Consider the following 17,817-nt stretch of genomic DNA (forward strand, 5'->3'; position numbering starts at 1 on the left):
ATAAAGTCTCTTTGGCCAAGTCCTAATAACATGATGGGCCATTGGAAACTCATTGGTATAATCACTTTCCAAGGACCAGAGCAGGGCTTCTAAGGGATCTAGTAAACAGTGGAGAGGAGAGAGAGGTTGACCTAGCTTTGCAGAGCTTATGGTTCACATAGAAACAACAAGGAGTCCGGTGGCACCTTAAAGACCCACAAAAGCTTATGCCCAAATAAATCTCAGGGGTAGCCGTGTTAGTCGGTATCCACAAAAACAATAAGGAGTCCGGTGACACCTTAAAGACTAAGAGATTTATTTATTTAGATGCATCTGAAGAAGTGAGGTTTTTTACCCATGAAAGCTTATGCCCAAATATATCTGTTAGTCTTTAAGGTGCCACCGGACTCCTCGTTGTTTTTGTGGATACAGACTAACATGGCTACCGCCTGATACATGGTTCACATAGAGTGGGGCAGGAATTGTGAGGATTTCCCTACCTGAGGGACTGTCTGGCTGCGGTTTTGCTCATAGGAGGATTTGATATACTAGATTCATAGACTCTAGGACTGGAAGGGACCTCAAGAGGTCATTGAGTCCAGTCCCCTCCCCTCATGGCAGGACCAAATACTGTCTAGACTGTCTAGAGATAAGCCTCACAACACCAGAGCTCTTGCTAGCTAGAACCTTAGTCATCCATATCGTGCCAGAGCAAGGAGGACTTTTATTTCCTGTTTGCTCTTTTTTAAGATTACTTTGCATTTACCTAGCACCTCTCGTCCAAGATGAGTTTTACAAAGGTGAGGATTATTATACCCATCTAACAGTTGGCGGAAATGAGGCAGACAGGTTAAGTGACTTGCTCAAGGTCAGGGATTGAATCAGTGGCAGAGGTGAGAGCAAACGCCAATTCTCCTGCCATCTGCTCCTCTGTTGTTACCACTTGACTGTGATCTCTCTCTGACCTAACACCCTCCCCAGCTCCTTTATGGCTATCTCCTCCCCACACCCCAGGTGCTCATTTCACAGGTAGCTTCTTTATAATGATACTCCAAAAGTCCACTCCAAAAGTGACTCACAGCTCCCCACCTTGTTTCCTCGCCCCCAGTTCTAGCGGCCTCCTTGAAGCACCTGACTTTTACCAGCATAGGGAATGAGACTGATCAGGTAGCTCAGAATTACAACTCCCTTGCATGGTAACTACCTGCTAACTGGCTAGCCAGGCCGTCCCTTTACTTTTTGGTCCTGCATCTCCAGCATCTTGCTCTACACTTGCCTCTAAACCATCTTTGAATGCTGTTGTCATGGAAATGCCCCTCTCTCATGATGAAGTAGAAAACATGATTAGTGCATGATTAGTAAGAGTTATTGTTTTAATGATGTATTAGCATTTATATATCGTTATGCACATTAATAGACAGACAATCATGTAGGGCTGGCATGCTGCTATACTGAATCGGGGTAACAGAGCATCAGACTGAAAGGGCCAGATGAAGTATTGCCTGGCAGGCGCTAGGGACAGATTCAGTGTCAGTGGAGATCAAAAGTCAGCTCACGTGTCTCCTTAGCACCCAGAAGGAATTCCAGCATTAACTCAAATTCTCACATGCTCCTTCCCTGCTATAGAGAGAGCAAAATCATCACGCTAGAGGCTTAATGACCAAGCATCACTGTTTTAAATACTGTATCTATGCTCCTTAGGCCCACATGTTCAAATCCCAGCAGGACTGGCTCCGCCTTTCACCTGCCATGCATTGCTCTCACATTTGGGCCTTGGCCAAGTGACAAGTTCAAGAGGGAGGCAAGAAAGGAAAACTCAGAAAAGGAAATCAATATCCTGAAGAAAGCGAGAGGGTTTGGGAAGAAAAGAATCAAAGATAAAAAAGAATGATAGAGGAACTAGGCCGGGGTAGGCAACCTATGGTACGCGTGCCAAAGGCGGCACGTGAGCTGATTTTCAGTGGCACTCACACTGCCCGGGTCCTAGCCACCGGTCCGGGGGGGCTCTGCATTTTAATTTAATTTTAAATGAAGCTTCTTAACCATTTTAAAAACCTTATGTGCTTTACATACAACAATAGTTTAGTTATATATTATAGACTTATGGAAAGAGACCTTCTAAAAACATTAAAATGTATGATTGGCACGCGAAACTTTAAATTAGAGTGAATAAATGAAGACTTGGCACACCGCTTCTGAAAGGTTGCCGACCCCTGAACTAGCCTAAGGGAAAACATGAAATACTGATAAAACTGAAGACAGGTTGGAACAAAATTTAGGAGAAAGCATGGAGGACTGGGAAATTCAGCAATACAGCTACACGGGAGATGCATTAAGTTAAAGTATTTTATGGCAAGTTTCTTTTATATGACATTTCTGGATCAGTGATGGTTAAGGTCTTTTTAGTTTAGAACATCTGAACACTTCCCCAGTATGCGACCCTGTATGCCAGACCACAGCGCCCAGAATGGGGTGCTGGGGTCAGCCTCGCAGGGCAGGAGCCACCACTGCGGGGTCAGCGTGGGGTGGGCTCATTCTCCCATCTAGTGGAGGCTGAGCATGGCACGGACTCGGCTGGTGAGATGCTGGGCCAGCGGCTGCAGAGGGGATGGCTCCACAGGGATTGGTGGTGGTGCCTGGCGTCTCCCCGACTCACATGGTACCTGTGTGTACCAGGAGAAAATTTTTCTGGGGACACCCCTGCAGGCTGCTGCACTTGCACAGAGACCCACGGACTTCACTGAGACTCTCTGAACACTGCAGTCTGTCCGAGCACTAGCGATTGCGGGGTCAAAGTTGTTAATTTAGAGTGGGATTTTCTAAAGCACGTAAATGAATTACAGGCACATGTGCCATTGAAGGTCATAAGGACTGGTGCATCTAAATCACTTAGGCCCAGATCTACAAAGGTATTTAGGCTTCTAACTTTGTGTCCAATATTTATGGAAAGGGGTGATGCCTTGTGTGTTCATTGGTAGATGCAAGAAGATGAGAGAAGGCCAGTCTTAATTACCTGGCCTTTGTTGTGGCACAGGCATAATTTTACTATGCACAGAGGATGTTTCTGTTCATGTAACTTTAGGCGTCTTTACGTACTGACATGTGGAATCAGAGATGGGCCACAACTGGTACCGCAAACACAAACCCCTTCAAATTTCTGGGTGGGGATGGAATTTGAATATTCAGATCTCATCCCTATGGTTCTGTTTACACATTGGATCCCACATTAGAAAAGGCCAAATCAAGATAGGATGAATAAATGGACACAAATCAGACATCGCGAATGGTAACATACAAAAGCCAGTAGGAGAACACGTCAATCTCCCTGGACATTCAATAACAGATCTAAAAGTAGCCATCCTTCAACAAAAAAACTTCAAAAACAGACTTCAAAGAGAAACTGCAGAGCTACAATTCATTTGCAAACTTAACACCATGAACTTGGGCTTGAATAGGGACTGGGAGTGGCTGGCTCACTACAGAAGCAATTTTCCCTCTCGGTATTGACACCTCCTCCTCAATTATTGGGAGTTATTGTTAACACTGGTTCTCCACTTGCAAGGTAACTCCCTTCTCTTCACGTGTCGGTATATTTATGCCTGTATCTGTAATTTTCACTCCATGCATCTGAAGAAATGGGTTTTTTACCCATGAACGCTTATGCCTAAATAAATCTGTTAGTCTTTAAGGTGCCACCGGACTCCGTGTTGTTTTTATAGGATGGAGCAGAAATCTTACAAGATTTTGGTACCACCTAAACCAGAGGTGGGCAAACTACATCCCGCAGGCCACATCCGGCCCACAGGACGGTCCTGCCCGGCCCTTGAGCTCCAGGCTGGGGAGGCTAGCCCCTGGCCCCTCCCCTGCTGTCCCCCCGCCCCTGCAGCCTCAGCTCGCCGTGTCATCAGTGCTCTGGGCAGTGGGGCTGCGAGCTCCTGCCGGACAGCGCTGTGGTGTGGCTGGCTCCAGCCGGGCAGCATGGCTGCCAGTCCTGGTGCTCTGAGCGGCATGGTAAAGGCACGGGGCGGGGGGGTGGATAAGGAGCAGGGGATCCCGGGAGGCAGTCAGGGGACAGAGAGCAGGGGGCGGTTGGATGGGGTGGAGGTTCTGGGGGGCGGCGGTCGGGGGATGGAGAACATGGGGGGTTGGATAGGCGTGGGAGTCCCGGGGGGGCTGTTAAGGGGAGAGGGTGTGGATAGGGGTCGGGGCAGTCAGAGGACAGGAAGCAAGGGGGATTGGATAGGGGGTGGGGTCCCAGGATGGCGGTTAGGGGCGGGGGTTCCCGGGAGGGGGTGGTCAGGGGACAAGGAGCAGGGGGGGTTGGATGGGTCGGGGGTTCTGAGGGGGGCAGTCAGGGGGCGGGAAGTGGGAGGGGGCGGATAGGGGGTGGGGGCCAGGCTGTTTGGGGAGGCACAGCCTTCCCTACCCAGCCCTCCATACAGTTTTGGAATCCCGATGTGGCCCTCAGGCCAAAAAGTTTGCCCACCCCTGACCTAAACCAAACCCAAGGCTTGATTTGGCCTAAAACCCTATCGTAAATCTAAATGTAATCCAGGTCCAGATCTGAACAGAGGCTCTTCTGCCCATTTCTACCTATAGCCTCACTATATGCAAACAACTAACCAGTGCACGGTACTGTTATTATTTACATACCATCACAAGTGTGTTTGACACCACGTCCTTAGAATTAGATGTAATTAGTTTCCCCAAACTGGACTTTTGGCAGTAACATTTCCAGAGCCATCTACGCAACTGCAAACCACAGAGAGCTCAATAACCCCTGAAATAATTTTAGGATTGTGTTTACTTATTAGGAATATAAAGATTACCATACACTAAAACTGATCAAGCTACACAGAGACTCTACTGGCCTTTTCCATATAAAACCCATTTTGCACGTTGATTCTGTTTGTATGCTATAAATCCCTCACAGCAGTTTTGTGGCAAATAACCCCTAGTATCTATTCTCCTAATGCTCTATAGGGTGAAGCAAAGTACTCCCTGATCTCTCCGGGGCCTCCGCCACATACTTCTGGGGGTGGACGTACCAGTGGATTCCCCTCAAAATTACACGAACAATAATTATATCCCCAATCCAAGTTGACCAGCTCTCCAAAATTTTCAGGAAGGGCCCTTAGGCGGTTGTAGCCCAGCCACAGAGTGCGCAAGTTTCTTAAAAGACACACATTCCCCGGCAGCTGCTCGAGAGAGTTGAACAGCAGCAGCAACGTCTCCAGCTTCTGTAGATGCCGCATACCGGGAGGAAGGGTGCTTATTTGGTTATCGCTGACATCCAAAAAAGTGAGGTGTCTGAGCTGGCAGACCTGGGCGGGCAGTTCCGTGAAGTGGTTGTTGGCCAGATGCAGGCTGTGTAGCTTTTCCAGGCCGCCGATCTCTGGTGGCAGAGAGGTCAGGCGGTTGTTACTGAGGGTGAGTCTCTCTAAGTTGCTCAAGGTGCCGATCTCGGCAGGGATCTCCTTCAAGTTGTTGGAGTCCATGTAAAGAAGGGTTAGGCTCCTCAGGTGGCTGATTTCTCGGGGGATCAGCTCCATCCTGTACCTCAGGCAGCTCTCTCTTTCCGGGCTCATCTCCAGGACCTGCAGGCCTTCCAAGCCAAAGACCCGCAGAGGCACCGACACCAGCTCCTTGCCTTCTATTTTGAGTTTCCTCTGCCCTTCAAACTTAGGGTCGTGCTCGGTGAGGTACTTCCACTGCGGGTCAGTGCCGGGATTGAGAGAACTGAAGGATGAGGCTGATTTCATTCTTCCACCACAAGCGGATTTGGGGGAACAGAGAGAAATGAGATCCTTTCTGGAGTGTTACATTCTCCAGAGACAATCACGGGGATTCTTTATCGGCCTGGCCTCAGCCTCCGCTGCTCTTTCTTCTCTGCCAGGCAAGTTAACAACACAAATACTGAGGGTTCGGGTTGCTCAGCGACATCCATTAAGTAAACACGTCTTCCTGGTGAGCTGGATTTCTGCCCTTTGAGCACGGCTCTGGCAGTGGGCACAGAGCCAAGCCCACAAAAGGGGCACTGCCTCCTCAGAGTTTGTGCTGTTCAGCTAACTCAATGAGCCATGGGAAAACTTGTGTCTCACTTTAGAAAGCAAAACTGAAACTCTAGATCTACGCACCCCAGCCGCTCTCACTGTCATCACTTCCAGCTGTATGTTTTACTAGGCAGATGCTCCAGAACAAACCTAGGTCCTGACCCAAAGCCCACTGAAGTCAATAAGAGTTCCGCTGACTTCACAGGGCTCTGGATCAGGCCCTGAGCCGCCTGCTGCCTCACTTTCCCCATCTGTAAGAGGAACAATAATAGTTGCCCACCGCACAGTCATTTTGGGAGGCGGCATTCATTAATGTTTGTACAGTGCTTTGAGATCTGGGGGTGGAAGTGTCTATGGAACTGCAAAGCATCTGTAGTATTAGAGGTGGGCCCGACTGTCCACGTTTGTGATGTCAAAGGTAAGTGGATGACACAATAGATGGGTACGAGGAAAACAGATACCAATTTCTGATGGTTCCCTTTTAACATAACCCCCACAGCACTGTCATTTGAAGGATGCCATCTTGGTGGAGGAACAGTAGAGCTTTTGTTTGGAACAAATTCAAACAGATTTCGGAAAGTCTAATAGAGAACATAGTTGGGAGGGGGAGGGGCACAATAACTTGGAAAAATAACATAGACCTGAAGCAAAAAGAGCCTATTTGTAAGTGAAACTTCCTCACTGGAAATGCTGGCTCTCACAACTATCTGTACCAAAAAGCGATGAAGCGTGCATTACAATGGGAGCCATTTCACTCAGCCCAAAGCCATCCTGCAGTATGATGTTCAGAAGAAAGGACATTTCCAAAAATGCAGTGCTTGTGTAATAGTATATATCATAATACTGTAGGTGTGTAGCCTCCTCTACACTTAGATGGGTCCGTGTCTCAGAATCTGGTTCCTTCCGTTAGTATTTCACAAATAGTCTAAGCAACACTGATACAATTTTGTTTTGTTTGGTATGTCTGGGCACAATTCACCTTCAGACACGTGTCCTAATCACCCATGCTAACCATGAGATTGACTTTGGGCTCTCGCTTGCAAGGTCTGTGTTTTAGGAACGTAGGGCAGAGGCCTGGCAGGGACTTCCTGCATCATCGAGTCCAGACGCTTGCTATCACAGGGACTGGACTTCCTATAATCCTGTTGATCAACTTATCAAGCTCCATCTTGAAACTCATTAAGTTGCCCCCACTACTCCTACTGGAGGCTGTTCTGTGCTTCACTCCTCTGATGGTTAGAAATTTTCTAATTTCCAGATGAAATTTCTTCATGACTAGTTTATACCCATTTGCTCTTGTGCCAACTTTGGCTTTTAGCTTAGAAAGCTCTTCTGTTTCCCTGCTGTTGACTCCGTTGATGTATTTATAGACAGCAGTCACATTCCCTCGGCCTTCAGTTCACAAGGTTAAGCAAGCCAAACGCTGTTAGCCTCCTCTCAAAAGATAGGGTCTCCATCACACTAGTAGCCTTCTTTGTACCTATTCCAGTTTGAAGTCAAGGTGGAAGGCTCCATCTGCCTTTAGGGGTCTACTGTCACCTACAGACCATGCTTCGCCTTCATAAGAACGGCCATACTGGGTCAGACCAGAGGTCCATCTAGTCCAGTATCCTGTCTTTCGACAGTGACCAATGTCAGGTGCCCCAGATGGAATGAACAGAACAGGTAATCATCAAGTGATCCATCCCCTATAGCCCATTCCCAGCTTCTGGCAAACAGAGGCTCGGGACACCATCCGTGCCAACCCTGGCTAATAGCCATTGATGGACCTATCCTCCATGAATTTATCTAGTTCTTTTTTGAACCCTATTCTAGTCTTGGCCTTCACTACATCCTCTGACAAGGAGTTCCATAGGTAGACTGTGCCTTGTGTGAAAAAATACTTCCTTTTTGTTTTAAACCTGCTACCTATTAATTTGATGGCCCCTAGCTCTTGTGTTATGAGAAGGAGTAAATCAGCCTGCAGGCTGATTAAGTGCTCCTCAGGAATCTTGCACCCTTCTTGTTCTCATGCATTTTTGTCAGATTGTCATTGTGTGCTCCCTACACCGCTTTCATGAGCCCAAGTGTAAAGAGGGCTTGCACAGATGCAACTGTTTTGGCAAACAATTCTGTGGGTGATGCACAAGAAGGATGGGATGCAGCTCTATCTTTCTTAGCCATGTTGGTTCTGCAGGGCTAAGAGCACTAAAAATGTATTTCAGTCTCTAAAGGATGAAATGCACTCTCCTGTGCAGGGAGCCAGCACAAGGTCTATGCACCACTTATGGACCAATGAAACCCTGTTTTCATAGAATCATAGAAGATTTGAGTTGGAAGAGACCTCAGGAGGTCATCTAGTCCAACCCCCTGCTCAAAGCAGGACCAACCCCAACCAAATCATCCCAGCCAGGGCTTTGTCAAGCCAGGCCTTAAAAACCTCTAAGGATGGAGATTCCACCACCTCTCTAGGTAACCCATTCCAGTGTTTCACCACCCTCCTAGTGAAATAGTTTTTTCTAATATCCAACCTAGACCTCCCGCACTGCAACTTGAGACCATTGCTCCTTGTTCTGTCATCTGCCACCACTGAGAACAGCCGAGCTCCATCCTCTTTGGAACCCCCCTTCAGGTAGTTGAAGGCTGCTATCAAATCCCCCCTCACTCTTCTTTTCTGCAGACTAAATAAGCCCAGTTCCCTCAGCCTCTCCTCATAGGTCATATGCCCCAGCCCCCTAATCATTTTTGTTGCCCTCCGATGGACTCTCTCCAATGTGTCCACATCCTTTCTTTAGTCGGGGGCCCAAAACTGGGCGCAATACTCCACAAGTGGCGTCACCAGTGCCAAATAGAGGGGAACAATCACTTCCCTTGATCTGCTGGCAATGCTCCTACTAATGCAGCCCAATATGTCATTGGCCTTCTTGGCAATAAGGGCACACTGTTGACTCATATCCAGCTTCTTGTCCACTGTAATCCCCAGGTCCTTTTCTGCAGAACTGCTGCTTAGCCAGTCAGTCCCCAGCCTGTAGTGGTGCATGGGATTCTTCCATCCTAAGTGCAGGACTCTGCACTTGTCCTTGTTGAACCTCATCAGATTTCTTTTGGCCCAATCCTCCAATTTGTCTAGGTCACTCTGGACCCTTTCCCTACCCTCCAGCGTATCTACCTCTCCTGCCACCTTAGTGTCATTTGTGAACTTGCTGAGGGTGCAATCCATCCCGTCATCCAGATCATTAATAAAGATGTTGAACAAAACCAGCCCCAGGACCGACCCCTGGGGCACTCCGCTTGATACTGGCTGCCAAACAGACATCGAGCCATTGATCACTACCCATTGAGCTTGACGATTTAGCCATCTTTCTGTTCACCTTATAGTCCCTTCATCCAATCCATACTTTTTTAACTTGCTGGCAAGAATACTTTTGTCTGACATGGCTCTCTGCAAAGAAGTGAATTTCATTCTAAGCACCTCTGAAAACACACACATAGCAGATCTGTTAGGAAAACACCATTTTCACTGAGTCCCTTTCAGCGCAGAACCTGGCTTTAAATCGGATGAGAAGATCCATGAATGATTTGCAGTTGGTACTAATGCTGGGTGTCACTGTATAACTGAGGTTATGCTCCAAGTTAGGAAGCTGTTTCAGCATCTCTGGTCAGAACAAACCTGTCTATAGGGGGCAGTATGGCTCCACTAGGCATGTCATGACCTGATCCCTATTTATCTTAGGTACTTATATGGCTTTCCCTATTACCTTCATATCTGAATACCTCAGAGATGCATAGACTATAAGGCCAGAAGGGACCATCATGACCATCTAGTCTGACTTCCTGCACATTGCAGGCCAGAGAACTCACCCACTCACTCCTGTAATAAACCCCTAACCTCTGGATGAGTTACTGAAGTCCTCAAATCGTCATTTAAAGTCTTCAAGTTACAGAGACCCCCACCATTTACATAAATTTAAACCTTCAAGTGACCCAGGCCCCATGCTGCAGAGGAAGGCAAAAAAAAAAAAAAAACAAAAAAAACCACCCCCAGGGTTTCTGCCAATCTGACCCAGGAAAAAAGTCCTTCCCAACTCCAAATATGGTGATCAGTTAGATCCTGAGCACGTGGGTGAGACCCATCAGCCAGACACCTGGAAAGAATTCTTTGTAGTAACTCAGAGCTCTCCCCAGCTAGTGTCCCATCACTGGCCATTGGATATACTTGCTGCTAGCAGTCACAGATGGCTACATGCCATTGTAGGTAGTCTCATAGATTTAGTTGGGGATTGGTCCTGCTTTGAGCAGGGGGTTGGACTAGATGACCTCCTGAGGTCCCTTCCAACGCTGATACTATATGATTCTATGATCACCTCCATAAACTTATCAAGCTCAGTCTTGAAGCCAATTAGGTTTTTTGCACCCACTGCTCCCCTTGCAAGGCTGTTCCAGAACTTCACTCCTCCAGTGGCTAGAAACCTTCATCCAATTTCAAGCCTAAACTTGTCAATGGGCAGTTTGTATCTATTTCTTCTTGTGGCCACATTGGTGCTTAACTTAAATAACTCCTCTCCATCCCAGATATTTATCGCTCTGATGTATTTATAAAGCGCAATCTTATCTACCCTCAACCTTCTTTTGGTTAGGCTAAACAAGCCAAGTTCTTTGATTCTCCTCTCATAAGGTAGATTCTCCATCCTGGTGCTCATCCTAGCAGCCCTTCTCTGAAACTGTTCTAGTTTGAATTCATCTTTCTTAAACATGGGAGACCAGAACTGCACACAGTATTCCACACAAGGTCTCACCAGAGCCTTGTATAACGGTATTAACACTCCCTAGTTCTACTGGAAATACCTCGCCTGATGTATCCTAGAACTGCATTGGCCTTTTTCATGGCTGCACCACATTGGCGGCTCATACTCATTCTGTGATCACCCAATAAACCCAGGTCTTTCTCCTCCTCTGTTGCTTCCAACTGACATGTCCTCAGTTTATAGCAAAAATTCTTGTTGTTAGTCCCTAAGTGCACGACCTTGCACTTTGCACAATTAAATTTCCTCCCATTGCTATTACTCCAGTTTACAAGATCATCCAGATCTTCTTGCAGGATATTCCGCTCCTCCTCAGTATTGACAATACCTCCCGACTTTGTGTCGTCTGCAAATTTTATTAGCACGTGCCCACTTTTTGTGCCAAGGTCAGTAACAAAAATATTAAATAAGATTGATCCCAAGACTGATCCCTAAAGCACTATACTACAAACCTCTCTCCTGCCTGACAGTTCACCTTCCAGTATGACCCATTGTAGTCTCCCCTTTAATGAGTTACTTATTCACCTTTCAATTCTCATATTAATCCCCGTCTTCTCCAGTTTAACTAATATTTCCCATGTGGAACTGTATCAAACGCCTTACTGAAATCCAGATAAATTAGATCTACTGCATTCCCTTTGTCTAAAAAATCAGTTATCTTCTCAAAGAAGATATCTTCAGTGTATTGATCATCCCCATGAGAACTGAAGCACAGTTCACCAAGTGACATGCCAGAGGAAGTCTGTGGCAGCACAGAGGCTAGGTCTACACTATGGGGGGGGGTCGACCTACAATACGCAACTTCAGCTACGCGAATAGCGTAGCTGAAGTTGCGTATTTTAGGTCGACTTACCTGGCTGTGAGGACAGCGGCTGTGGTGGAGTTCCGGAGTCGACGGCAGAGCGATCGGGGATCGATTTTATTGCATCTAGTGTAGACATGATAAATCGATCCCCAATAGATCGATCGCTACCCGCAGATCCGGCGGGTTGTGAAGACATGCCCAGAGAATTGAATCCAAGTCTTCCGAGTCCCAGGCTAGCACTTTGCCCACTGCACCATCCTTCCTGTCTACTGAAGCTGATAGTCTTACAGCTAGGGGCATCTCCCATCTGGTCTTGTGCTCGGCCTATGGATCCGAGTTAGACCCTGCTGCAGCACACATTGTAGCGTTGGAAAACACAAAATAATTCAGTTTACTCTTCTCCGGGGGCTTGTTTGTTTTTGAACACACACATTTCCAAATAAACAAGCAGAGCAGCTGGTCAACTTTAAATAGTTTAATAATCCCACATTAACAACAAGGGGGAAAAAATAAGCTCAGTAAAATAGCACCATGAGACTGAATTGAAAAGAACCATTCACAAACGTCAGGAAGGGAAAATAATTGAACAACTAAAGTGTCAGTGAAAAACTAATTCAGGCTGAACAGCTTAACCCACAAATAAAAATCCCTAAATAATTTAACAAACACGTTTATTTCCCCCAGATGATTCTGGGGTTTTCATTTTATAGGCAAAAAAAAAAAAATGTTTGGAATAATAGCCTCTTTATTACGATCACAATAATTTATACACAATTTAAAAAAGCACCGATGCCATAAAATGCACAAACGCTTAGCACCTCTTTTAATATATAAATAAAATATTGTCTGTGTCCCCAACCCTATTTCAACAGCATAGCCCTCCAGCCTCTCTTTTGTAATGCTGAACTGCATTGGGGGGGGGGAAAAGAGCGCTGCTAGCCTGCTGTGCAGCTTGTGTAAAAACCTGGCACCCTGCTAGAGCGTGGCGTGTCTAGATCTTAGCACACTTTGCTGAGGAGCGTATCACCGTTCCTGGTTTAGAGCTAGAGACGCTGAGGCACAGGGAGATAAAGGCAAGAAATGTCAGAGCTGGGTGCATAAAGTTTGGCACCTAAATTAGTTGCTGGTCCTGCAAGCACCTACGCACTTGCTTAACGTTAAGCACCGTGAGTAGCCTGATGGACTTCAAGATAAGCACACACATAGGTTTTAGCAGAACTGGGGCCTAAGCGTTCTCCCCAGGGGCGCTAGGGGCAGGCAGCACCTCAGGAAATCAATTATTTAGGTGCCCCAATGCAGCTTTAGGTGCCTACTTTTAACTAACCATTTTCAACCTAGGCCTGCTCCTATGGCAACAGGCAGGGTCCCATTGACCTCACTGGGCACTGGATCAGGCCCTCGGAGAGTCTGTGGCAGATCCAGGTCTCCTAGCTCCAGTCCTGGGCCAAAGCTCCCTGTCTATGGTACTTTTCTCCTACTTGGGCTACTGGAGACAGGCTCAGCTGCTTCCTGAGCTGTGTAAATGCCTTTCAGTGACCAGCAAGTAGGAAGTCGGCTTGACAGAAAGCTCTGAAAATGGAACTGAGCGGCTGCAAAGCCAGCGTAGGGTGGGAGCAGGGGACCAGAATGAGAAAGGAACCCACAGGGGCTCCCCTTTCACTCCGAGTGCCTTAATGGCCAGCACATGGATGCTTATTAGGACCCGGTCAAGATTTATAAGCCAAATTCCACTGATCTGAAAACCAGACGCTGGCAGAGTTTCCCTTTTAGGACTCCCCCTAGGTGTCTTCCAGCAGGGCACCTTAATGCGTCGGCCAAACAGGCAACCACCTGGGGCCCCCTAGCTAAGGGGATGCTGGAGTAATATTGGGGTGCCTCCAGTCACTCAGCGCAGGTTGGACCTGAGCCCCGTCACTCCAATACCGTGTCCCTGTTCTTCCTTAGACGTGCAACGGGCAGCTATTGACCTTGGATTTGCCAGAATCCTTACTACAGCTGCCACAGGGCCTTCTCTGGGGAACTGGCACTGTCAAGGGTCCTGGGGCGTGGGTGGGAACTAAAGATGCTCACTGCAGCTGACGGAACAGAAATAATTAGGAAACAACCCAGGGGGAGGTGGGGAGGAAGGGAGCAATTTGGCTGTGGCACCAATCTCCTCTTCTCCTTGGATACTGATGCCCACATAGCCACGTCTGGGTACGTATGTCCCCGTCCAATCCTTCAAGCAATGATCATTGTTTTATCGCCAGGCCCAAACTGCTCTTACTTCCAAACCAAGCTGCGCACAGTCTGCTCTCCTATCGCGTGGACTCGGCTATGCTTATGCTAAGTCGCATTTGTTTCAGAGCGGCCATTTTTGGCATGCTGCTGGAATAAGAAACAGCCGCTCTCAGAACCAGTCTAGCCGTTTGAGGGCAGACTGCCTTTAAAGGAGAGAAGAATGTTGATTGCAAGAGGCCTTTTAACTAACAGCCACTAAGGGCGAAATCCTGACCTCACTGAAGCCAATTGCAAAACTCTCATTGACTTCAAAGGAGCCAGGATTTTGCCTAAAGAGTTTAGGCTGGAATTTTTGCCTTCTCTATGCAGGCTTTTCTCTCCACAGCGTCTGGCCCTAGCTCCAAGGAACTGAAGCTGTGTCCACAGACGTAGGGAGGGAGGGCTAGATCTCTCTGGTGACCCGACTTGGCCAGCCGTCTCAACTGGCTTTCATCATTTCTAAATCACAAGCTTTATTCCCGGAGGGGGAAAAAAGGCTGGTTTTGCTAAGAAGTGAAGCGCTAGTTCACAGAGTGCCATTAATGCTATGCACCCTTTCCCTCACTCCTTAGCAGAATTAATGAGACGTCTCCACATAGGAAGCAAATGGATATTTTACATGTTTTCCCTTTTCATGAAAGCCACCCCGTCATTTTGGAATTGAGGCCAGGTTTTAATCACCCTCTAGTGGGGACTGACACTATGATGATGGGCAAACTATATTCAAATGATTGAGTACTAAAATGCAGCGTTGTTGGAGCCATGTCGGTCCCAGGATATTAGCCAGACAAGGTGGGTGAGGTAATGTATCTTTTATTGGACCAACTTCTGTTGGTGAGAGAGACAAGCTTTGGAGCTTACACAGAGCTAGTAGAGTGCTAGTAGACGGCTGAAACTGAGCAATGTATGTAAGGGAGTTTTTGGAGCTGCAGCAAGTGGTGATAGGAACAGAAAAGAAGCCAACAGTACTGCTCCTCTGCATTGTTAGATGTACAGGGCTCTGACTGGAATCAATAGGAATCTAGCTTAAAATCTGATGGCTAGGTAAGGCCCTGGTAGTAAGGGATTTGGGTGCATGCTTTATTTTTTTTACTTAAGTGCTCTTGGCAGTAGGGCAATTGCTCATTTCAGGTCTGTGCGTGGGCCATCCAATTCTTCTAATCGCCATGAAAGATGCAGATGTGCCTCTTATTGTAAGAACAGCAGCCTCTTGGCAAAAGTGCATGCAAATTTCCAAGATCAAGAGGCCGCGAGAAAAGTAAAAAATCTCTCCCCAGCTCAAGCAGTCACTCTTCCCGAGCTCCAAGTGCCCTCAAAATTAGATTCCACTGCATAGTCTCATGGAAAGAAAATGGCCTGAATCTTGTTAAACAAGAACCTTTTTATACATTTCCCGCTAACCCAGTGTACAAGATCCTGACTACGTGAAAACCGGTGCTGCCTGGTTGTCAGCCATTTACAGCATGTGGGTATGTACATCACTAGACATGATTTACAGAGAGTCTGGTGAGTTACAGTAGTGACAGCAGTGAATGTCACATTAGCATGGCCCAGTTAACATGCCTGACTTCTGTAAAACCTAGCTGCTGCCATGAGGTCTATCGGCAATGACATCTCGTGCTACCAAGTGCTTTCTTGGGTGTGAAGTGTTCCCATTGGAGTACATGAATTGTATCCTAGCCTGGCCTGGCCAGCATGGTGCTGTTAAATACTTGACCAACATGCCTGTTTGATGTTGAAATATAGACAATAAAATAACGGAACTACAGGGGACTGGCTGGTGAAGAAGTGCATCAATAGATATGCTCTCTTGAGTTACTTGTAAGCAACAAACCCTTTGCTGCATAATATTTTCACTTTTACTAGTCTTTATAAAGCAAAAGGGTTATTTGCATCGGGGTGACACACTTGCAATCTACAGAGGAAAGGTTTTCACCATGGTACTTAATCTGTTATTTTTATTTCATGTTTAATGACCAACATATGACATGCCTTGGGAAGGGATCCAATGTGTCAAAATAGTTATCTCTGTACAGTGCACACTGGCTATATGTCTGTGATGGATCCAAGCCCCCAGCTTCTGTCGTCTGTTCAGTTTAAATAACTTGGAAGCACACGCAGTTGGGTGAATGTGTATGCTAGGAATGGATTTTTAAAGCGACCTCCCATTTAGGCATCAGAAAAACCTGCCCAGATTTTCAGAAGCGCTCAGCACTCAACAGCAACTGTTGAGGGCACTGGAGAATGTCCCACCCTCATTGAAAACAATGTGAGTGGCTGTGTACTTAGCGCTCTTGAAAACCTGGGAACTTCATTCAAGTGCCTTCACAGGAGCTGAGTTTTTCTAAAAATCTGCCCAGATGGTGCTGATCACATTTGAAAATCTGTCCCGTGTGTGTGCGTGCGTGCAGGGGTTTAGAATGAGGAAGGATCTATTGTAGAAGCAACTATCGTCTCAAAACCCAGCCTGGCCTATTCAATTCTTTACTCTCCCTGTATAGATGTACATTGATTTCTGCAGTCAGGTGACCCCATTGTTTTAGGAGCTAGTTTTGGGGGGCAGGTGTTATTGACCTCTTGGCACATATAATTTCCTTTAATTCATTGATTCTCCAAATGCTTCATTGTGCTGGCCTTTCTATTGAAAACAGCACTCCAGTCTACTTCCCCTTCCAAGAGGCTACCCTGCTTTGCCTGTGTCCCTGTGAATCATCAGATATGGTGGCCTGAAGATCATAGTACATTTTCTGGCCAGAAGGGATCAAGATAATCACCTAGTCCAACCTTCTACAAACCATAATACCAGCCAATACCTGGAGGATCACTGTGTTAACTTTAATGGACGTTGTCCATGCCCTCACTGCAGAGCAGGAATAGAACTCTACTAGCTCAAGAAGTCAAGAAGCACAAACGTGCTGGCTGTTTGCAGAGGCATCTTCTTGACAGTATGAGCACAGGCCCCAATTACCAGGAATAAAATCTTTGCCTTTTGGAGTGGAACTAAAGAACATGCACAGGGCACGGGGAGAGCAATTATACTGGAAACAGAATCTCTCTTCATGTCATCAGCTCTCCCTTACCTTCTTTTCAGAGCCTTGCTCATGCCCAGAAAGCCTGTCAAGTGGCTATTTATGATTAACGTTTGTGTCCTTTCTGAGCAAGGAGAACATTACATTTAGTACAGCAGTTCTGGGAACTCCAGCGCTTGTTGTCTGTAACTGATTGTCCATTGTGAGCTGAATGCATTGGAGACTAGCTCTTTGTCAGCCTCCCCGTGCCATCTTCCCCCCAATGTTTTTCAGCCGCTTGCCCCTCCTGTAGGCTTGTTTCTCGCAGTCACTAGCATGCACTGATATTGTCATATTAGAACTTGGGAAAGAAGTCTGGAAAAGAACTCTCCCAGCTGAGCAGAGGTTTTGGCACTCACATGGGTTCTGTATAAACAACAATGGCTATGCTAGGTCTCAATATTATATGTAAAAATGTATTTGTAATTTTTTAATATGCCCTGATGTTAGAGAGAACAAAACCAAACACATTTCTCACATTAACAACAAAATAATAAAAATAATAATTAATAATAATCTGACCGACCGGCAGCATTCGTTGGCTTTGATCATCTCAAAGGCCTCCCATAAAGAAACGCAACTAGGGAACAATCCAAGAGCTCCTGGTAGGCGTGTTGAATTCAAGTTTCAGAAACCAGTCCGGAGAGAGTCCCCAGGGCTGCCTAGGGCCCTTTGACATTGCCAGGCCGGGCGGCCAGACTTGCATAGTAAGCACACTGAGAGGGATCGCACTGTCCACTGGTTCCTGGAGGTCCCTGTGGGCCCATGAGGCCTGGCACTCCAGCTTCCCCTTGTGGGCCTGGTGCTCCTGGCATCCCATCTTTGCCATAGCCAGGTTCCCCTGGGAGGCCTGGAATGAAAACAAAGGACCA

The 17,817-nt window shown here is 46.9% G+C and overlaps 1 protein-coding gene across 1 annotated transcript in view; it reads right to left on the minus strand.

The window, feature by feature from the left end:
- Window positions 1-12,078: 12,078 nt before the first annotated feature.
- COL22A1 (collagen type XXII alpha 1 chain) overlaps window positions 12,079-17,817 on the minus strand; it is a 304,788-nt gene continuing 299,049 nt past the window's right edge. The window contains exon 63 of the mRNA XM_029913401.1: window positions 12,079-17,795. Within this exon, the coding sequence (XP_029769261.1) occupies window positions 17,608-17,795 (188 nt within the window). The 3' untranslated portion in view covers window positions 12,079-17,607. The remainder of the gene's footprint in view (window positions 17,796-17,817) is intronic.

This window comes from Terrapene carolina, unplaced genomic scaffold, assembly GCF_002925995.2.
Source record: "Terrapene carolina triunguis isolate 2854851 unplaced genomic scaffold, T_m_triunguis-2.0 Scaffold58, whole genome shotgun sequence".
Taxonomy (NCBI): domain Eukaryota; kingdom Metazoa; phylum Chordata; order Testudines; family Emydidae; genus Terrapene; species Terrapene triunguis.